Raw genomic sequence first — 22,918 nt, 5'->3', positions numbered from 1 at the left:
AATTTTCATGTTTGCCGTCATATCCCTTACTTTCACAGAGCTGCGATAGTCAAGTGCTTACATGCAAGTCTTTAATATTGATTTTATTTATTTATTTAGCAGAGCTAATGATTTTAATCCTCACATAGTGATTTCATCATGATCAGAATGCTGCATTGTGCTGTTAAATTTCCCCACCACTCCATCATGTTATTGGCACATCCCTGGCCATTGTATACTGAAGGTCATCCGATACTGAGAATAATGTAAGTGCATTAAGTTGTCATAATGTGTGCTTAGTTTTACAGTACAGAGATTTATATAGCAGCTCCATAAACCTGCAAAGACCAGAAGGGGTTGCTGCCCAGTCCAGGACACACTCCAAGATGCATCTAAATTGTATACCATTCGATGAATATGCAGGGTGAGGGAGTTTGTGTGCGTTTGTTTTGCACACTGAGCTTGTTTTGGGCCTGTTTGCGCTTTCAATTCAGGCGGAAGCCTGCCACAGAGGTGCTAATCAGCTGTGCTGCGGACAGAGCGGGTTTGTACACAGAGGAGATGTATGTGTTAATAGGAAACAGGCCTGGAGCCTGAGGGGCACATTGTGATAGGCCCCCACAAGCTCTGCCTGGCTCTCGCCTCTGGTGGGGACTCCATGTCTCAAAACAACCTCCCGAACTGAAGTTCATCTGGGACAATTGGTTTGACAATTGTGATTTGTGCTGCGTGTTTATACCACATTCATGTTGTGTAGAGTCAGTGGTTTGGTCCCTGTTGGGCTGTTGTGATGAAGATCTAGCCTAGTGGTAAGCGATGTGATTGAAATCCACTGAAGCCGGGCGATTGTAGGGAGAAAGTTGTATGGAATCAGTGGGGGTGGAGTGGAAAACACCATACCGGATCATAATGGAATGTGGCTTTTTTTTGCTTGTCAAACCCAGTGGAAAATCCCTTGTCAGTGTGGATCCATGTGAGTGGGTTGCTTCTCCTTCTTAGTACAGTACAGTCTCTTCTCTAAATGCGTGGCAACAGCAAACACACACCCACACCTACACACCCATACTCTCACAGAGGGCACTCCCTGTCCACACAAACACACGCACACACACACAAAGTCATTAGCATACGCCTCTGAAGTGTGACCTCATAGAGGAAGAGATCATCTGAAAAAGGGTGCTTTGCATAATCAGCTGGCCACTGACAGGAAGCCAGCTGTCCCAGCCCAAGGCCTCAGGTTACAGGCACTCAACCTGCTGTCTGCCACACCTCCCTCCCCCTGTGCCTGTGTCCGAAAACCAGCCCTGCTGAAACAGAGGCCAGAGTTTCACATTCCCTCAGGGGATATTGAGAAGAGAGAGAGTGACAGTTTAGATATTCAGAGAGAGAGAGAGAGAGAGAGAGAGAGAGAGAGAGAGAAAGAGAGATAGAGAGGAAGGACACGCCGCCTACCTGAAGAAGGGGAGGTACAAGGCATGACAGTAGACTGAGGCAGGGCAAATGAGACGGAGAGAGCGAGCGAGAGAGGGAGAGAGAGAACAACAGAGTGTGAAAAGGCAAAATAAATCACCTGCCTCTCAGATGGTCAGCCATAATTGCTGTCAGCAACACTGTGAAGAAACCCAGGAGAACTGCATTCCAGAAGCTCGGACTGCTTTCCTCCCCTCTTACTTCTCCTCTCAGTTTTGTCCCTGTGCTTGTTTTTCTGAGGAAGCCAAGAACCTACTCTCTGGGACTTACCTTTGTGCGGGAGAGAACTTTTGCAACCCAGGTAAGAACAGACTCCTCCTTTGTGGTTTGGTACTGAAAACCCTGAGCTCGGCCTGAACGGAGCAGGTTTGCCGTGTTGTCGGGTTTGCTTGGTGCCCTGCTCCCATGGCCCGTGCCTTTAAATCAACCTGTTGGTGCTCAGACGGTGGCGTGTGGGCTTTAAGCCAGTCGGATCGACACCACTCGGGGTGAAACGCGCTGCGCACTGGCTGCGCTACAAAGAAACTCCCTGTTTCACTCTGTGGGAGTGCTTGATAAGACAGTTTTATTTAAGAGCGGTTGAGTTCAAGAGCTTGCAGTTGAAAGATAGCCTTTAAAGGGTAAAATGTTATTTGCTGAAGTTATACGTTGATCTCACACTTCCCATTTTCATGCTGGATCTTTTCTCTCCTGCTTTTTGTGCTGAGCATCTCTCTTAAAACTCAGATGAGCTGTGTTTTGTAAGTATAGATATTGCCACCATTAATCAGTTATTGCTTTAGTTACATAAGTGGCCCACCTCTAATATTTCACAACCCTAGCCACACCACAGTTTATGTTTAGTACATTTGCTTTAAGCGCTCTTTCTTGTCTCAGCAGCTGAAAATGTGTAAATGGAGACTAGCTGTGTTCGTTTGAATACGCATTGGTAAAGTATAGAAATCAAACAAAGCCCAGCAGACAGGTTTAAAGGTGTTGTTCCCCTGACACAATGCAGGTGTTTGGCTGCCCATAGGTACGGCCGAAGTGTGGTCAGTGCACGTGCTGTGCCAGGCTGTGGTTAATTGGTAGAAGGTGGCTGAGTGGCACACTGTGCTCCGCAGGGCGATTAAAACCTCACCTCGGAGCAGAATCCATTAAGAATGAGACTGCACTGCGGTCAGAAACAGACTGATCCAGCATTTCTCACATGTGGGTCCTCACCCTCTCATCTCATTTTTCTTTCCCAGTGCTGGTGTGAAAAGCTGGAAAAGGATAGACACAATGTGTATTCCTGCGCTTATTTATCGCCCTACCAGTGTGTAGTAGTGTTAGCCATTCCAGGTCCTAATAGAACTATAAGCAGTTTAGTGCACCAGCTTCAACTCAGTATGTTAACTTGCTCGTAATATAACCTGGAATAGCTCAAACTGATATACTTTGGGAGTGCTGCTGCCATTCCTGGGTCAAGGTGTGTGAATACGGTAGAGTAGGGTTTCCTTATGCTCCAGGCCAGAAGGTCCTTTGCATTTGTGAGTGTTGGTTGGTGGTGGTTTTCCCGCCACAGTACCCACCTGTTTCCTTCTTCAGCCACATCATGGTATGCTGTCTTTCTTTATGCGCCAGTAGCATGGCCAGCGGTTTCTGGGAAAGTTGTGGTTTTGACAGACCAGGTCGATGTAGTTCTGCAGTCCCGTCTCACTGGACATGAAGGACACAATGTGACAGTGGGCGGAGCGGACAGAACATTTTCACAGCTTCATTGGCCATCTCTTCTGTCACCACACAGAAAAAGTTCTTTCACTGGGTTCTTTTTTGGTGTGTTAATGCCTTATGCTAAAACATGTGGGAAAAGTCATGTTTGGGCTAACTTTTGCCAGAAGGTATATTTTTTTTTCTAGGGTTGAAATGCCACAGGGGTGTTGGGTACACCTCGCATAAGGAACATCTTGTTGCTGGTTGCAAATGCTTACAACAAAGTTAACCATCATTGCCACATCCCAGTATCTCTGGTGGTATGCTGTAGTTTTTAACCCCCTCTTTTAAGTATACTAGACCTGTTTGAGCCTTGGTATAGCTGGGAGGGCAAAAGAGGGGAGGCGAGCCTCGCGATAGCAAAGTAAATGCTGAACGCTCACTGTACATGAGCCCTTTATGAGTTGTTTTTCCACAGTCTGTTGACTTATGGATGTAGTTTGTCAGTGCTTATATGCAGTCGTAAATAATGGAGATGCGTTTGACGTTCGTTCCCGGCATCTCTGGTTGGCTGGCAGGGGTAAACTCTAGTGTGTTTTGCAACAGTGGTGTCTCTGCTAGCCATAAATCGTCCCAGGAACTGTGCAATCGGACTACAGCTCACCTCTCACCCCTTCATAGTTCCTGTCTACATTGTGCAGGGCACTGACTGGACGGCATCTATCACACTCACATTTCTCAAACTAACCCACACTGAAACACACAAGCATTCCTGATGTTTTATGACCTGGCGCTTTTCCTGTAAAACCTGAGCTGACCTGGTTTTAAAGTGCGTTTCACCTCAGTGAGGATTCCTTTTGTTGCTCTGGTATCGGTGCCCATGCTCCCTTGAGAACATCACTCATCAGAACAGAGGTATTTCTCTGGGAATCAGTCAGGATGTGGGCCTGGGTCAGCTCCCCCTCCCTCTCTGCCAGAATTAATTTATCCTTGAAAAGAATCAGTCACTGCCGTACATGGGCCTGGGCTAGGGTGAGACACTGCTATAGTTATGCAGCCCCCCCCCACCTCAGTGTGAGCAGGACTTAACAATAATCAGACTGTAAATCTCTGCACAAACACCTTCACCTCTGGATTTGGAGAAGGAGAGACTATGGGATCGTCGCCCCCTCTCTCAAGCTTTGAACATTTCTGAATGGAGCTGAGTGAGTGGAACTTAGTCACCGTCAGTCAGAACAGTCTTATCTCTCTGCCTGTACGGTCTCTCTCCTGGCAAACATGGGTGATCAGTGAGGAATGCGCCCATGCATTCATAGAAACCCAGCGTATTGTTCCGCCGCTCTGCCCCATCCACTCTCGCGGTTTCGCAATAGGCATTCTTCGTGACGTCTGTGTTCAAATCAACCTTTTTTTTTTTTCTTTCAGCCTGGTTACCAGTGCAGATGAGTCACCTGAAATGCTGCATTGCGCACATTCTCTGCATATTGCATTTGTTGAGGATACTCTACTCTCCGGCTGAACAGTACGAGGAGCGGTGTTGCAGGGAGAGTGCGCTTTAATCCTGTGCTGGTGTGAGAGGGAACCGGCTTGGCCCACCATAGTGTGTGTTGTTGTGTAGAATACAGCTTACCTCCTTCTAGCTCTCAGTACTGTCTGCATGTTCTTTTTTGTGTTTCCCTCATAGCTTTTCTGCATAGATTATTGGTAGATCAGTGCCTGCCAGCTTGCATGTTGAGAACTGTGTACATATGCTCTTAAATGAATTGTCACAGAGCGCACAGCAGAACAAATATGATGATATTAAGAGTAGCTTGGTATAAGAGTGGGAGGGATTTCTTCACCAAGCTTAGCTGGGACGGGGTATAGTGGATGTTGGCTTTTTTGGATCCATAGTTACATTGATCAGGTCAAGTATCTCTAAAGAGGAATAGAAGAGCAAGAGCTGAACTGGCTTTAGAGAACTCCCAAGTGTAGAACTTTTTTTTGATTTATAGACTATAGTTAATGTCTAGTTCCTAACATCGTCAGTATTTAAAATATTATCGTAAAATTATAATTAAAACTGTATATCTTTAAAATACTTAATTGTCTGTTGTAGAAATGGGAGAGTGATGTTGTGAACTCCAGATTGGGTGGAGCTGTCATGCATTACACGCACCTCCCTGATTTAAACTAAATATAGTGGGTGTCTTTGCTGTGGAGGGCAAAGTCTTTTGATGGGTTCTTAGAAGTCACAGATTGATAGCATGTGATAACTCCACCCATTTGAGTATGGGATTCACAGAGACTAACTTCTGTCACTACACACTAGTAGTACTTGTGTAGCTTGAGTGTGATCTGAGATGTTTGGGATCGTTAGTGAGCTGAGTCACCGAATGGGAAAAAAAGCAGTGAGTTGCACCAGTTTGGTTGTAATTTGCTCTGTATTTGCTTGAATGTTGCAGCTGTGTCAGAATGTGCAGGCTTTTTCTGACTGACTTTACTTCCATTCTGAGGGATTATTTTGAGTGTTACTGTGAACATCTATCATGTGATGTACAGTGAAGACTTAGTGGCTGGGTTTGTGTAAATGATTCTAGGAGTTCATTTAAGTAATTGGATTTTGTTACGGAGTTAAGGGTATGGTTTAAAAATGCTCATACTGAGGTGTAGCTGGGCACAGTGCCATAAACTCTGATGAACTAAATGAAAAATTAACTAGTCAAGGCATAGTTATGAGGTTTAACTGCTAGTATTTTTTTTTATTTTAAGACCGCATCAAATGTTGAAGTTTAAATAATGATTATTTTGGACAGTCTGTGGAATTAAGTACAGACAAGGGGCCTTATTTAGGGGATCCTTCTCTAAATCAATAGGAACACAGTTTGATAGGAACAAAGTTTTTATTGTTATTTTAAAACACATTAACCTAGTGAGTGACAGTTATAACTGAGACTTTCTGGATAATTGCATGTGAGTGACTTAGATATGCTAATCTCTTCTGGACTGTACTTTACAAACAAACAAGAAATGTTTACAGATGTATTACCAAAACTAATTTTGAGTGTTCCTGGCAACAGCTAAAATACGCAGTTATGGATGACTGATGGTGAAAATCACTAAACTTTAATGTGTCATCTTACTGAAAATGTATTTAGCAAATGGATGACACATTATATAGAAATGTTCAGTGGAATGACTATAATAGTGTATTATTTTGTCCAGACTATCATAGTGCATAGGAACATACTGGCAGTCGCTCCGTAGTAGCTGTGCATCTAGGGTCACGTGACTGCTCTCAGATGCTCGATTGACTGACAAAGCTAGTTGTCAGTAAGTGCATTTCGAATCACGCCGACTGTATTAAGCACTCATGAATTATTCATGTCTGGCGATATTGAAAACGTCCTTTTAAAAAACCTAATGAGAAGGGGCCTTTGTTGGCCGGCTCTCTGTTCTTGCGCTGTGGAATTGTTGATTATGTAAACGCTGCACCCTGAAAAACAAACACAGACAAAGCCAGATCCAAGAGCAGGAGGGACCGGAGCGTGAAGGCGGCTTCCCGTGCTTCAAGAATCGCCCCTTCTTTTTGCTTCGCGGAAACAAACCCCTGATCCCTGCAGGCAAACTGGAAAACTACTGCTTTAATTACTTTCGGCGAAGAGGAGCGTGTCCAACTCAAAAAAAGACATATTTACCCAGGAACAATGAGAAATGTTTTCTTGATCAACAGTGCCTCCTACCCCATAGTCCCATGGTCCAAGGCCCGGTCTGCTGGCTGCCTCTCTCCCCTGGCCCCTGCAGAGAGAGGAGGAACCAGAGGGCCTCGGTGTCCTTCACGAGCCTGAGACAGCCGCCTTTCGCCAGCATCCCTGCTGAGTCAGACGAGGAGTGTATAATTATAAGCAGGTCCTTAGCACTCAGCTCTTCCAGATGCAGTGAAGATCAGCCATATTACTTTGCCCAGGACAGAGGCTAGTTACTGGCTGAGGGGGCTGAGGCTGGGGTAGGGCTGAGCTTCTCAACCCCTGCCACCACAGCACTTGCTTTGTTTGTAGAAGCAGGACCAGATAAACGCCAGTCAGATCAGCATTCCTGTGGTTTCAGCTTGACCCTATCAGGACAGGAATAAGAGGACCGCCTTGCTCTGTCTCTGCGATGATTTCATACCTACTTACACTTCCACTAATGTAGACCTGAGTATCGGTGCACTGATGATCTTTTTTGTCACTCTAATAAAGATGCGGCTGGAGCTCTCCCTTGTCACTGTGTCCAGGCCAGATTCTGTGGTGAGCTGACCAGCTGCACTATGTAGGGAAAATAAGGGTTTATATCAGGGTACACAGACAGTGGAAGAATAGTCAGAGTCTAGACAGTTTTAAGTAATACAGACTCTGGGAGGATAGGAGTCTCTTGTGCTACACAGGACGAGGAGTCTAGCACATGGCTCTGTCCCAATGGTTGTGCACTGTAAATGAGAGGTCAGTTCTCATGCTTTTTTAACATACAGTATGGTGGGATTTTGTCTCTGTGTTTTGGGCCCAGTGTGTTGTGATGAGAACAGCATTACCTGCGTAGTGTAGTTCATGCTGCAGGTTTTATCTCAAGACCATCGAAGCCTGCGTGAGAACACCCTCACAGGGGCCTGATTCAGCACTTGGTTGCATAACAGAGACGCACAGAGTGACCAAGACATCACGTCCTCCTCTTCTGCCCCACGCTGCCCTGTCCATGTCATGGTAACTGAATCCAGGAGCTTCTTGCGCGGGCGTGCCGGATGTGAGATCACATGACCTGCGTGAGCGTGAATAGCGGGGCCTCCTGGCTGAGCAGTATGCAGTATCACTTTACCTCTGCCAGAGTGGCAGTTTTTTTTTCCTCCCTCACTGAAAGCACTTGGCACAAAGGTGTCGTATATAATGACCAAGACCCTTTCAATTTGAAGGCTTTTAGCTCCTTCATTTGGAGGCAGTCCCTGTAAATCGTTGAAAATATTTTAATCCTGGAAAGTAATGGAGAAGTCACAGGAAGTGGTCAGGTATCCTGCCCATTCCTGAAAAGTCCAGACAAGGCCCCGTTGAGTCCTCTCACTTGTTCTCTTGCTGTTTGTGTATTACATATTTAATGAACGATGAGTGATCCTTTTTACCACAGAGGATATACTGGAACATGGGGAGACTGTTATGAGCAATCCATGTATTGATAGGGATGTGACATTTCTTTAAGTGCTACAATTCATCATTTCTGATTTACTGTGCATTTTTTGTAGTTGTAATGCATTTGTATGGCTAGGCTATCGTTTGCACGGCTCTTTCTTAAAGGGACATATAGGGAAATATGAAGACAAATTTAATGAAAGTTAGCAAGATATTTATGTTTGTTGTCTATTCATGAGGTAATAGGCTATATTGCGAGTTACAATAGCTGTGTTTAGCACACCGCAAGCTAAAACATTGCAGACTTGCACATTTTCATCAGTCTCCTGAGGAAGAAAACCACACCAAGCCAGTGTCAGCAAAATGTTCTTACTAATGTGAAGTTTGTTAGTCAGGTTTTCCAAGTGAATGCACAAGATTTATGCTTCACGAAGTGCAGTTAATTAGCTAGACATCAAGCAACAGTTTGTTCTGATGAGCAATTTTGTTGTCTGGAAACTTACTGACATAAATATGAGGATTACTGCAATGGCCATGAGCAGGAAGTGTTGGCAAGCAGTCATTGGATATACTGGAAACCAGGCCTGTGCCTCATGTGACAAGATACAAATGGAAGTGCTTTCCTTCGGGAATCCCCTAAAGAGTTTTTGTGAAAATTGAGATCCACATTCCGGTGTCTTCATAGCTCTAATTTCCTCTAAATTAGCATCACGGTAACAAAGTGCTTGGAAGACGTGCTGGAGGATGAATGAATTGATGTTTCTAAATTCTGACCTCCTTTCCTTCATCCTTTGTCTTAAATGGTCTGCTTGATGCCAGGTGGCATGTTCTACCAAATCCTGTAATGCTGAGCTGATTCTCTGGCAGCCCAGGCTATCAGTACAGAATCAATGGAGTGGTGCCCGATTCTTTATTGTTCTCTTACAAAGGAACGAAACGTATAAGGGTGAATGCACAGTACAGTGTACAGTGATGAGGTGGAAGCCTTACATGTGAGGCACCTCTTCAGAAGAGCACCTCCTGAAGGATTTTGGAATAGGAAGCTGTCATTGTAATTAAACCAGTCCATATCTGTGGCTTTGGCAGGCAGAGCAGCGAAATTTGCAGTACCTTGCTTATTGATTTAAAGATAATTTACAATATTTTTTTTCCTTTGGGAAGAATGCTGTGGCCATCTTCATTATGACTATTATTTTAATTTACTTTTTGGTTAGGCATAATTGTTCCAGTGCAACCTATCAATTTAGTTGTAAGCAGTTGTGTTCTAAAAAGAAATTACATTTACCAGATAGAAGCACACAGAAAACTTGGTGCATCTGGGATGGGTGACACGTCTATCTTCTGCTCCTGCAGAGCAAGTCACGTGATTAAAAGGGCTGGACTGATCTTGTGTCTGATTGGCCAGGAGATTCAAGCAGGATATGGAACTCCGCTGGCTGAATGCACCTGCACCGTCTGGAGCAGACGTTTCGGAGATTATTGTGTGCTGCGGCCCGGGGAAACATGCTGTCACAGGATACCTGTGTTCTGCACCTGTTCCAGCCAGCGTTTCTGAACCAGCTCTGTTTCAGTGTGGCAGTGATCAGGTTGACGCTGTGGGTGGCTCTTCTCTCTCACGTTAAAAATTCAGTCTGTGTTTCGAATCTTGGAGGAGCATGTTAGAGGTTGATGTTGCGTGAGTGTTCTTGGATTCGTGTGATGGCCTTGACACAGCCTCATTGTTTCTTACCAAAACAGCCGGGAGGCTCCCCGCTATGCCAGTGAATTTACCTCATCACAGGTGTGGACAGGTCACCTGGATGAATCACCTGAACACGTGTCAGAGTCTAGAGACATATGAAGAGAGAGCACACGGCACTAGTCATACAGACACACGTATCACTTACTGTACAAACATGGCGGTGTTAAATACACTCCTAAAAGTTTTTCATGTCCATTAATTATCCAAGGCATTTTCCTTTCACATAAATATGACTGGTTGATCAGTTATTTGTTTGAGTGTATCATATTCAATGAGCATGCCTGACACAGAAAATGTTGTCAGTGTGGCTCAGACACTGACAGACCCCTTAATCAATCTCATGACCCCTCCATTATTTAGTTTTGAATGCACATCAGACCCATCAGTGATTACTCATTACGGTTGCAGGTTATTCTGTGCTGCATTATTGATTGACGTTGTAGCTCAAGATTTATGACAGTAAGCGGTATTGGGAAGGGTGTCTGCAGGGATCACGTGAATAGTTTCTCACTGATGATGCCCATAGTTTCTGAAAGGCAAGCTTGTATAAAAGCGTCACTCTGGATGAAAGTGTTCACCAACTGATTAAATTTAAACAAAACAACAACACAAAAACTCAGTAGATCATAATGAATGTGGACTTTGGGGTTTTGTAACATGATTTTATGTTCCCTTGCATTGTCAGTGTTAGCTGTTAGGTGTTTTGATTTTGGTCTGTGTCACTTGTAAAGCATTTGCTCACCATGTTGTGCTTCATAGTCACTGTATAAAACTGTTGTAGTAGCACAGTATTAATAATTAATTTGCCCACTTTGTGATCTTTGCTCTGAGGCACAGGGCGATAGGAGGCGATAGTTCAGAGCAGAGAACCAGTTTCGGCCGACGGGCGGGGCGAGTGTGTGAGGAATGCGAGTGGGAGTTAATGATTGCAGCGGGGGCTATTGGACGGGGCTGGGTCACAGTGCTCTGAGAGGGAGGGGCTCGTCACGTATCGCAGGCCACCGAAACCAACCCAGGTGGACGCAACCCACAGGTGCAGCGCACACGCTCAGTGCTGCTCCTCGAGACTGGCCTGCCGCTCCGCTGCACAGAACGCCGTTCGCCAGGCGCCCGTCAGACGCCAGCTGGCAGAGCCTCACTGCGGGCCTCCAGTGCTTAGGCTGGTCTGACTGACGCCCTTCTGGAGCCGTGAGTAGATCTGGCGCTTGGGGTTGTAACAGAATGATCAGGAGAACATACATGGCTGTGCACAGACATGGCACAGGCAATTCAGTGACTCAGGTCGTATATCTGAAGTTAAGGGTCTGAAGTGTTCAGAGGTGTCGGGAGAGGATCAGTGGGTTGGAATGAAGTAGCAAGAGGCAGCCAAGTGTAAATGCTGTGAGAGTCAAGTGTGCTAACCGGAGTGTCTCTTCTCATGTGTTTGCGAAGAGACACAGGGTACACGGAATCAGCCCAGAGGATAAGAGAGAGTCTGTCTCTCCCTCTCTCTCTCTGTCTGTCACTCTTTCCCCCTCTCTCTCTCTCTCTCTCTCTCTCTCTCTCTCTCTCCTTCTCTCACTCTCTCTGGAAACTGACAGCGATAAAAGGCCAGGACGCGTAGCTGCCAGTCCAGCTCTGTCGTTCCCAGTTGGGAGTAGTGTCTTCGCGAGGAGCGGGTGTGAAATTATTTTAGGGGTGTGCTATAGCATGTGGGAGCAGTGTACAGCTGTGTGATCTCGGCAGAGACAGACATGCTGCTGGACACTGCAGGACTCTGAGTGCCAGGGTGCTGGTGCCAGGAGAAACTGGCATGCCCACAGAACCACTCATCCATCATCTGCTAATCTTACCATGTTTAATTAAAGGGCTTAAGGCCACCTACGGTAAGCTTTTAAACTTACTTAAATGTATCATTCTATTGATTTATACAGTGCATGTTTTCAGAAAAATAAAGAATAGGGGTTTAATGCTTTTGACATGAGTTTAATTATTTTAGTGCTCGTGATTGGCCATGACATGGCAAATAAGATGAAGCACTGTTAGCACCACCGTCAAAGAGATGCAATTGCAGGTGATGTTGGGATTTAACCAGTTGAACGTTAAGCCTGTTGAAGATCAAGGCAAAGGTCGAATCATGTCATAGATGGTCAGTAAATGCAATTGATGGGACTAAAATGTAATCAGTATGCAAAATCAGGATAGGTTTTGTAAACATTTTTGCACATCTGTTTATATATGATCATTTTTTGATGCTTGGTATACAATAGTATTTTGGTTGGGATTATTGATTAGCCTATTCTGAGAAAAACATTGAAAAATGTTGTAACCCTCTACTGTTGCAATTTGTCTGCATATTCAGAAATGGCAAGTATTTGAAGTGAGTCATTGAGGTTTGTTTACCTGTAAGTGTCAATTTCATAAAGCATGCACCATGCGGGTGATTGGTATGTTAAGTTAGGAGTTCTGAGGAAGGACTCACGGGTTCACATGACAGAGTAGTGTCAACATGCCTTTCTGATTACCTGTGCTCTGTGCTCCATTCCTTCCGATTGGCTGTATGGGTTACCCATTGAGGCCCTGGTTGGGGGAAGTGTTTCTCCCTCAGTTTGCGATTTGATTTTGTGTGTGTGTGTGTGTGTGTGTGTGTGTGTGTGAGGAGTCCTCAGGGACAAGAGGGAGATTGTTTCAGGCCCCTGTCTCACAGTCCTGTAAGGTAGCATTCCTCTGCTTTATGGTTAACTGATACCGAGAAGGAGATTTACAGTTTACCTTTTTCAAAAAGAAACAAGGACAGTAGGAGGGGACACTTTCAAAAAAAAGCAGCTGCTATTCAGGTTTTCCTTATCAAAGCCTTAACATCCAGTTGCAAATTAGTAGTTTTAAGTAGATGGAATGCAACAGGATGGCCGTCCCATTGTATACTTTCAGCTGCCTGACAAGCTACTTGGCCTCAGGCATTTTATTTATGCATCGAAGGGTGCAACTAATTTCTGTAAGCATTGTTTCATCCACCTCCATTTTCATCAACACACCACTTGAATGAAAAAATTAATTTACTTGAGCTAACAATAATTTTTCTGTGACTAGGCTGCAAACATTATATTCCCTGCCAGTTGTCCAGTATGATTTGAGTTAGGATTGTTCTGAATCAGAAGGAAACCTATTTTTTGAAATGTCAGTGAGGTGAGTTTGAATGTGCATAAAGTACATAAATTGTCACAAGGAATAGAGGAAAGAATCTCACATAGTCAACATGAGCCAAAGCAAAAAATCACTTAAATTATCCATTAGCACACTTAAAAAAGTTAGTGGTTTTTATTGTAATCTGTGATTTATGTAATTGATTTGTAACTACTTATGAAGAGGATTTGAAGTCCCTTTGAACGTTATATAGGTGGGTGATGAACTATGCCTATTCTCTGTTCTGCTTGCATGACAAATCATTTGACTGCATTGACATTAAGAAAAAAGTATAGCCCAAATGTCAGTAGAGTAATACTTTTTCGTATCAGGTTTATGGCTGATTGCCATCATTTCATCAATCAAATCAATCTAACACTGTGAACTGAAGTTAAAATGTTCCTGCCAGACATTGTTAGAAGGCACCTTGAACCCAGCCATGTTCAAACTAAAATGATTGTCAATAATGAATGTCGTATATGAGCATTATCAAAAGATCGACAGTCTAGTTTCAAACATTTGTACTGCTGTTGTATTGAACCTGCAGCTTTAGAGGTGAGTGGTTTTCTAATAACCGGTGTTGCACTGGTGAGAGGCTGTGTTAGCAAACACTGATAGACGTGTGCTTTTTTGATGGTCTGTCTGCACGCTTCCCTTCTAAGAAGTGAAGCATGGCGCTGGTGTTTTTTTTTTTTTACGCGTGCCAGGTTTGCATTGCAAATCCTGGGCTCTGCGGCAGTTTCGGCTCTTTTTCCCCCAAATATTTGCCATGTTCTATCAGCTGGGTGACTGGGTGCATTGTTAACTATCAAACTTGCCCGGTTTCAGTCGCGACAGAAAACTTAAAGGGGAAAAAAAAAGCAGCAGGTTCATTGCAGCTTCTTATTAAAAGTGTAGTCTTGTCTTCTCTCTTACATCACCACTTTGAGTACATGCAAATTTAAATGTAAGTGCTGCAGCGCTCCTGTCTGCCCCAGGCATGTCTGAAGTCTTTGCCTGCAGGCTGGAGCAGTTTCATTAATAATAACAGACTTTATTTATACAGCGCTTCTCATACAGCTCAAGGCATGTCTGCTTGTGTCCGTTTCTCGCCTCACAGTACAGGAAGAGTCTGACGAAAATCCGCTCAGATCATAAGATGTCTGTTTGCGCAGTAAAGGTGTTCGAGAGTTAAAACAGTCTGCAGGCCTCTCTCTATTTCCTTGGTAGTTTCTCTGCCCTGCACCTGAAACAGGTGGGATGTGCGAGTGTCCACTTATCTGTTGTTTTATTACACCATCATATGATGCTGAATGCATAGTACTACAAGAATGTAAACAGTGATGAGCAGACAGGAGATAATGCTGTACGACTGTCATTTTGACACACTTGTGCCCGGACAGACCAGTTTAAATGTACTGTGCATGTGTCACAATGACTTTTGAAAGCCTTCTGTGAGTCTGCAGTCCTTTCTTTCGTGCCGTGCTGGTGAGAGTGTATGCAACTTCTGAATTGTTAGTCCTTTCCTTCTGCTGTTGAACTGTCAGGACTGTTGTGAAGAGGATCAGCTATGCATTTAATTGGGTTACAGTTGCACACCAGCTCCCCCAAGGAAACTCTCACCATGGTAACTTAAGAAAGCCATGTCCCCTTGGGTAACGCTTAATCCTGACTCAAACACAGGTGACGCATCTGAAAATTGAAGTGAGAGTTTTATGTATTCGTTAGCAGCATTAATGTCCTCGGGGGGATGGAAATAAACCTAAGGTGTAATGAACAGGTTTTTATAAAGATAATACTTGTACTGACATGAACGATTTTGATTTTGTGTAAATACCTGTCGCTATACTTACTGTATGCACTTTTGTACGTCGCTTTGGATAAAAGAGTCTATAAATAAATAAATGTAAATGTAAATGTAAATACTGCTTTAATCAGTCATTTTAACAGTGTATTGTCAGTGCCTTGAAAGCATTTCAACTTTGATTGTTTATTGGAATTCAACCGTTTTGACTGACTGTCATTGGCTCAACGGGTGTGATCATTTTCTAGCTTTTGGTTGCGATTACTCTGAAACTGTTGACTGTGTAATGACTATTTTGACTATACTTTGACTGTACTTTGACTGTTCATTTTTTGGCTGTGTATTGACTGTGGTGTGAGTGTTGTGTCTATGTCTTATTTTGACTGTGCTGTTACTGTTCAGACTTGTGATATGTGTTTTGACTTCTGTAAATGGACAGCTTTGTGTCAGTGTTTTGACTGTACTGTAAATGTTCTGAATGTGTTTTGTCAGCTTTTTAACTGCGCTGCGTAAATGTTCTGACAGTGTTGTGAGCATTTTGACTTCTCTCTCCCCTGTAGGACCGTGCCAGTGCCATGCTGTGGTAATCCAGTGTAAAAGCCCGTGTCACAGATGGAGCTGAAAGTGTGGGTGGACGGCGTGGTGCGGGTGGTTTGTGGTCTGTCCGAGGAGACGTCCTGCGAGGATGTGGTCATCGCTCTTGCCCAGGCCATTGGTCAGTCTCTGGTTCTGCTGTGCTGATACTCTCTTTGCGTGGTCAGCAGGTCAAACAGGTTTCCCTGAATGGCCATTTCGTGATACATACTTTACACTAATTTCTCAAGGAAACGAGTGGGTTCATATTTCATTTGTCCTGACCACATTGTTCTATAACTTATGTATTTTAGAGCAGCAGGTCACCCGTCTGATCCAAAGTCCTGATTCTGATTTGCTGTCTGTGTTCTCCACAGGTCAGACGGGCCGTTACGTTCTGATCCAGAAGCTCAGAGATACGGAGCGGCAGCTGCTGGCTAATGAGCGGCCACTGGAGTCCCTGGCTAAACTGGGCCAGCTGGGCAGCGAGGTTCAGTTCTTCCTGCGCCGCACCGGGCCCAGCAGCAGCGATGGGCCGGCTCCAGACAGAGGATTTCCTCTACCTAAACTTCCAGAGCCGGAGCCCCCGAAACGCAGGGAGCCGAAGAAGTCCCTCACCTTCAACCTGGGCCCCTCCTGCTCACCCAGAACTAAAATAAAGCAGTTTAAGAAGCCGCCCAGAGACTCCCCAGAGCAGAGAGCGTCGCCCACTCCTCCTCCCCCAGCCCCCTCTAACGGCGTGTCCAAGGACGAGGTGTACCGTCAGGTGCTGCAGCAGCAGGAGATGCTCCAGGCTCTGCAGGCCCAGCTGGAGGCCCTGGACCAGGAGGCCTGGGAGCTGGAGCAGCCCCCCGTCCCAGACCCCCGGCGGAAGGAAGAGCTGGAGCTGCTGGATCAGACGGTGCGGAGGAACGAGGCGGAGCTGGCGCACGAGGACTTCTGGGAGAAGGAGCTGCGGGTGGAGGCGGGCCGGGAGCAGGGCATGCGCAGGCAGCTGGAGGACCTGCGCTCCAAGACGGACAGCTGCGGGCGCCGGCTGCACGATTTCGCCGCCCGCTCGGCGCAGCTGGAGCAGGAGATCCAGCAGGAGAGCTCCCGGAGCGCGCCGCCCCCATCCGAGGAGACGCTGGCTGCGCTGAAGGCGGAGGTGCAGAGGCAGCAGCATCATGGGGCTGAGCTGGAGGACTCCCTGACCGACACGGAGAGGGCGCTGGAGAGAGTGGACAAACTGCTGCAGGTAAGTGGGGAATGACCTGGCCCAGGAGAGGGGTGTCACTCTCCCACTCTGACCCAAGAGAACACTTGGCCTACATGGCAATCCCGAAAGAAGAAACTCATTCCCTACTGTTTTGTAAACCATGATATCTCTTTTTTTTTTTTTGCAATCCTTCTACCACCTCACTCTGGAAGGACTCTTTTTCATTTTTTACATAAATTGTATATAGAGGAATCTAGATTTTTATATACAGTTGATAGAGAGGATTGCAATAATACAGCCATGGTACATTCCCCCATACTCTGTTCTTGGCTCATCATCATCCTTTCCCCCAGAGCTCCACCCACTTCATTCCAGCTCAACACCACCCGAGTGCAGTCATCACACCCCTTCTTCCTGTAGCCATTTTCCCTCTGGCACCTCTTCACTATACAGTGGTAACTTACAACTCACAAACTGATGTCAGAGCGGCAGCAAAAACAGGGAAATATAGTTGACATTTTTACACTTTTATGTCATTTTTTCATTTGGACCAGAATGAACCAGCCCAACCTGTCTGTCCTGTCTGAATTGATAAGAAAGCATCACATGCTTATTGTATAAACAGATGCACAGATTCATTTGTGATACTGACATTTCCTTGGCTGAAATTTAAGTAAAGAAAGGAGCACAGGTAACAATTACACTGAAATACAACTGAGATTTTTTTGGGTCATATGATTAAAGTGTATGAATCCAAGCTGTCTTGTCTCTTTAAGATCAGGAATGTTTGTTTTAGTGTTTGCTGTTTATTTAATAGAGCCGCCTCAGAGGTATGTCTGGTTACATTGCTGTCTTTGGACGTTCTGTTTAAATAATTACTGTTACAATAGTCTGTTGGCACCTGACAGAAATGGAAGAATGTAAACATAGCTGTTTTACAGTGTGTAATGTACAAGAGAACTAGGATGAGATGGAGTGATAGAAAAGAACTATGCTGGTTGTAATAGATTTTTTTTTCCCATTCAAGACATGTGCAATGCAGTGGTAAGGGATCCTTGAAGCAAGACCCTTAAATCCCCCCCGAACTGTAAAAATGTGCAGAAAAATGATAAAGATGCCACTGTGTGTGTTTGTACACTGTGCTTCATTCTTGGCCTCATTTTTGTGGTGTTCTGCTGATAATTTATGAATTTATGGTGATAGTTTTTTTTAAAATCTGAATTGTTTGGGAATATACATTTTCTTCTGTGTCAAACTAAAGATAGAAGATGGATGCAGTTGGAATGTATGAAATGTAGATGACATCTTAGTTATGGTTTACAATGATTTTATATAATTTAGACAGGAGATCTGCGCTTGCAGGTTGTATCTTCCCCGATTGTGTCTGCCTCGATTCAGATTTTTGTGGACTACTGCCCCCATGTGGCTGGAGTGTGAACACTTGCCGTCAAAGGACCTGGCGGTGTAGAGGAGAAATGCCTTGTTTTGTGTAGAATTATAAAATACTTTTCCCCAGCTCACTACTTTTTAAAATTCCAAACAATAATACCACTTATGGTGTAAGTTAAAATGCTGCACAACTCTTGAAATATGCCTACATGCTGGCATCTTGGGAGAAATTGACTTCTTTGACCACAAAGAATATCCTTCTTCCTTTAACCATGTATTACAAATGCGTGATTGCTGTGCAGTTTCAGTTTCAGTTTCCAATGGTCCACTCATGGCTTTATGAGTGGACCATTGGACATGAATAATTTATTACATGTTTATTGTGTACCACGAAAGAGGCCCAAATTAATCAGAATTGAACATTCATTATTTTACAGGGTATTTATCAAACAGCTGTTGAAATGATCTTAAAATTCTGAATATCAGTGAACTCCCTCCCGGCGAAACCTCACAGCTGCGATGCCTTGTGTCAGTTCTTTGTCTAAGCAGCGTTTGTTCACCAGGCCACTCCAGTGACAGCCCAAAGGCTTGGCAACAGCACCTCTCCTGGTCACTAACAGCGCTGCACTCTGACCCTCACCCTCAGGTTAAGAATCAGGAGCTGGACGACCTGAACAAAGAGCTGCGGCAGTGCAACCTGCAGCAGTTCATCCAGCAGGCGGGCGTCCCCGCCAGCCAATCGCAAGCGCGCACAGACCTCCAAGAGCAGCTGGAGCAGCTGGAGCTGGCACGCCTCCTACCTGAAGGATCCTGCAGTAAAGGTTGAGACCCTCTCGTTCTGCGACCCTCTCGCTCACTGCTGGTGCCAAATATGGGCAGGCCCCAACTGTACACTGACACAGACACCCTTAGAAGACTGCATATGTACACATACTGTACGTACACACACGCACTCACACATACAAGTACTTATATGCACATGCCAACAAACAGCAACACACAAGACATGTTCACACTCAGAAAGAAGCACTTTTACAAACAAAATGAAAGGAAACGTACAACAGTGTTTATTTTTTCATGAATTTATTTAGGCTTTTATTAAACTTTTTGATAAGTGATACGTGTGGCATACCTAATGTGCTTGTATTGTAATTGCATTTTATCAGCGGTGTGCTGCTTCTATTGACGGTGTGCATTTTAATGACACAAAAATTATTTCCCAATGGTTAATAAAGTACATCAATCAATCCAGCAAGCAATCAGCACATGAGTGTTCAGTTGCACAGAAGCTTTTAAGTGTAAATGCCACCTCAACTGTCTCTCTTGTCCCTGACAGACTCCGTCCCGTTTCCCACGGAGTCGCCCCCTCGTCCCACTGCCAAGCAATTCCTGGGAAACCCCCGTAACCTGCAGAACCCCCTGGTGTCCAGACTCAACCCCGAGGGTGTGTATGTGTGAGACCTCCCCCGCCCTCAGCTTGCAGCCTGACTCCGCCCTGCCAAAAGACCGTGTCCCCTCTGCTACTCCCCTCAGGGGAATCCCGGCCACTGTGTGCCTCCGCATGGAATCTCCTCTACCCCAGCCCTCGGACCTCTCTGTACCACTCTCTCCCCTATCTCTCATTTTTGGACATTTTCTTTGTTTCTCATGATCTCCTGTTTAATCTACTCTACATTCTAAGGCTTTTCTGTTTCCCTCCCTTTTCTTTCTGTGGGTCTGATCTCTTGTTTCTCTATTTTTAGTCTCTCTCTGACCTCCTTTTTTCTGTCATCCTCCGTATGTCTCTTATTCTGCCTTCTTTTCCTTTGTACTAATGATAGCACTGACTTCTGACTATTCTAGCAGCACTATAAAAAACAAGGCCGAGGGGATCTGAGCTCTTTATTCATTTATTGAATGGGGCAGAGTGAGATTTTCATCAAAGATAAAGCAGCAGTACTGTTACAAGCCAATGAGTCTCACTTGGTCTGCCAAAGAGTGAATATTCTACACATTATCTAAAGGCACCACAACAAGCTAAATATTTATGTTTAACTTTAATTTTAAGATGAAGTCCTCCATTTTATAAGTGATGAGGGCATATTTTATCTCTGCACTAGAATATGTGGCATACCGTGTTCTTTAAATATTACGTTTAGAGACAGTCGCTTGTGTCTTATCTAAACAACCTTAGCAGATCTCTCACTACCAGTCTGGTAAGAAGTCAGTGCTGGGTACTGTTTGTGGACTTAAATCGCGTGAACTGTGTTGCTGGGTTCAAATGCTTTTCAGCCTGAATTTGTTCAAACTTGAGCTGCTAGCACTTTGAAGCTAATTGTGAATTTTTTTTCGTTGAAACAGAATGTGCTGAATCTGTATTACTGTCAACCCAAAAATCCCACCTCCCTGATAACATGGTTCTCTGCACCTCAACTTAACAACCAGCCATTGACATCTCTGAAATTCGTGAAACAGGAGAGTGTGCTGAGCATAGTGGTGATTAAAATATACACGCCAGAACGCTGTGGTACATGAATCATGTGACAGCGCTGTTTTAAGATGTACAGATAAGCACTGTGAAGCAAGGCAGAACTCTGTACTTTCGTTCTGTGGCTCATCTGCACGTCCCTTTAACGTCACATAACGGTACACAAGCATGTTTACATTGCCTAGCAGCTCAAGTGGGTTGTGTTTGCCCTTTCTCCTGGATGCTGTGCAATATTTGGGTGTTCCCTTGTGAGGGACAGGTGTGCACCTCGGCGGCTGGAATATTTGCTCCCGTCCCCAGCTGCACGCTCTCTACTCTGCCCCTCAAGCGAAAAGTGTGGTTCTGAAGCCAAACTCTTGGAGCATCACTTCGGTTATTTTTGTGTGTCTTTCAGTCCTGACATCCAGAGAGTCATCGTGGAGATAAAACGGCTACCGCAAGCCCGCGGATTTCTGTCACTGCTCACTTTGTCACCACGTATTATCTTGTTATTAAAGCTGTCATTTTTGATATCATATATATATATATATATTGTGTAGTGGTTTGCTACACTGCAAAGTATGTATTTAGTTAAAAATATTTTATGAAGCTTATTACTCTGTCTGTGTATATAATAAAGATGGTTACTTGTGTTTTAGACAATTTGTGTGTCGAGTTCCTTTCTCAGTTGAACAACCGCTAGCTCAGAATAGTGTGCACATACTCCTCAGTCTCTTTGGAGAAACTGGCACTTTTTCAGTTAGTCTGTGCAGTGATTCAGTGCTATGTGATAACCACTTGTAGCAAATATCAACAGTTCTCATGGAACTTGGTGTTCTTAGGAAAAAAAAAGCATAATCCTGAAAATACATACTACAGTGGACAACAGCTGGGGGGGAAATCAAGAGGTTGGGCTCCATATAGTGTACATGTTATGTGGGTTGGGCTTCTCTGTGTGTAGTGTCAAGTTAGTAAGTGTTCCACTAATTTAAAAGCCCTTTCCTGTCTTCACCACATGAGCAAAGAGCCACTTTATCCTTTCTGGAGTATAAATAGCATATGTAGGTTAAACAGACCCACAGCTTTCTCCCAGGACCAGTATTATTTCCAGACGATGTTAAGCATTGTCCTTTTTCATGGGTGTGAAAGTAAAGGCCTTAATACATGTGGTTTTTGGAATGAACATGTTTTCAGATGATCTTTAGAATCTCTTAATACATGACCATTGTGCCATTATAACTGATTATCAAATATGAAACAGAATTTTTAATGAATGACGATGGATACTGGTACTAAGAGCCACCGCTCGTACATAGACTCATGTACTCTAACATTGAGTACAGAATCTCATCTGTAAAACTGCATGGACTATCTTTTGAAAGTTGGGAGATCATACAACTTGAGGGATTTGGTTTTCTCACCTCATTTTACTGATTGGTTTATTTTGGGGAAACAAATTAGAACACTGATACATTGGTACATTGTATCAGTACACTGGTACATTGTTGAAAAAGAATAATCTGATGCATTGTACAAAACATTTATAGCCAAGGGTACTCTCTAACAGCAGTTGGGCTTGTACATGTCATGTGATCCAGCATCAGGCACTATTTGGTAAGGTGATACCTAATAATACATAATAATAAGGTGATACATTTATTCATTTAAAAATAAAACCACATTCCATAAGATAATGAATTCCTGTGAGACCTTATGTACAGTATTCCCAATAATGTAATGCTATAAGTTGGGGAAGGTGGCCCTCAGACCCCACTGGATGTAGAAATAATCACATTTTCCATGCACATTCTTCACTGTTGACCTTTGACTTTGCATTGTCCACAGTTACATTTCCCTCTGTTTTACCCCACTGTTTGTTTACATAACTATACAGACATGGTCAGTGTGTGACAATGAACCAGACGTGGGAACTGACACACTTTTTGAACACGTTTGTCTTAGTAAATCAGCAGAACAATTCCACCATACAGTGGCTGGTAGCAAAGGTAATACTCCACCTTAACACCTTCGAGAATTTCTACTAATCTTATTCCTGCCACATACAGGTTACCTCAGCTCTGTTGATTTAGTTTTGGTCTTCAACAGACTTCGGCAAAGGTTTGACTGTTTGGGTTTCCCCTGTCTACTGTTCGGGGATTGTAGTTAATTACATAAAAAAACTGCATTATGGTGATAAGATCAGGGAGAGTTTGGCGCTGCCTGGAACAGTTAAGCTCCAAATCCCTGCCATCCTAATAGTCTTAAAAGGCCTATCGGTGCGCAGCTGAGCCGCACATGATGAAGCACCAGTGACATATACAGCTGCTGAAATGCGGGCGGCACTCCTGCATCTGACAGGAAGACTGAG

The 22,918-nt window shown here is 44.3% G+C and overlaps 1 protein-coding gene across 2 annotated transcripts; it reads left to right on the top strand.

Moving 5' to 3' along the window:
* The first annotated feature begins 1,234 nt into the window (after positions 1-1,234).
* Positions 1,235-21,106, top strand: LOC118788460 (ras association domain-containing protein 7-like). 2 transcript variants are annotated; one of them, XM_036544465.1, is made up of 6 exons: positions 1,235-1,750; positions 15,505-15,659; positions 15,895-16,754; positions 18,751-18,925; positions 19,441-19,548; positions 20,966-21,106. In XM_036544465.1, the coding sequence occupies exons 2-6, from the start codon at positions 15,557-15,559 to the stop codon at positions 20,995-20,997; spliced, it is 1,278 nt and encodes a 425-aa protein (XP_036400358.1). In that variant the 5' UTR covers positions 1,235-1,750; positions 15,505-15,556; the 3' UTR covers positions 20,998-21,106. The 2 variants fall into 2 exon arrangements, with proteins under 2 accessions (XP_036400358.1, XP_036400359.1); XM_036544466.1 differs by lacking the exon at positions 1,235-1,750 and adding an exon at positions 11,142-11,187.
* Positions 21,107-22,918: the final 1,812 nt, after the last annotated feature.

The sequence above is a fragment of the Megalops cyprinoides genome, chromosome 13, assembly GCF_013368585.1.
Source record: "Megalops cyprinoides isolate fMegCyp1 chromosome 13, fMegCyp1.pri, whole genome shotgun sequence".
Classification (NCBI taxonomy): Eukaryota; Metazoa; Chordata; class Actinopteri; order Elopiformes; family Megalopidae; genus Megalops; species Megalops cyprinoides.
Note: the sequence above shows the minus strand (reverse complement) of the source record. Positions and strands in the feature narration are given on the sequence as shown.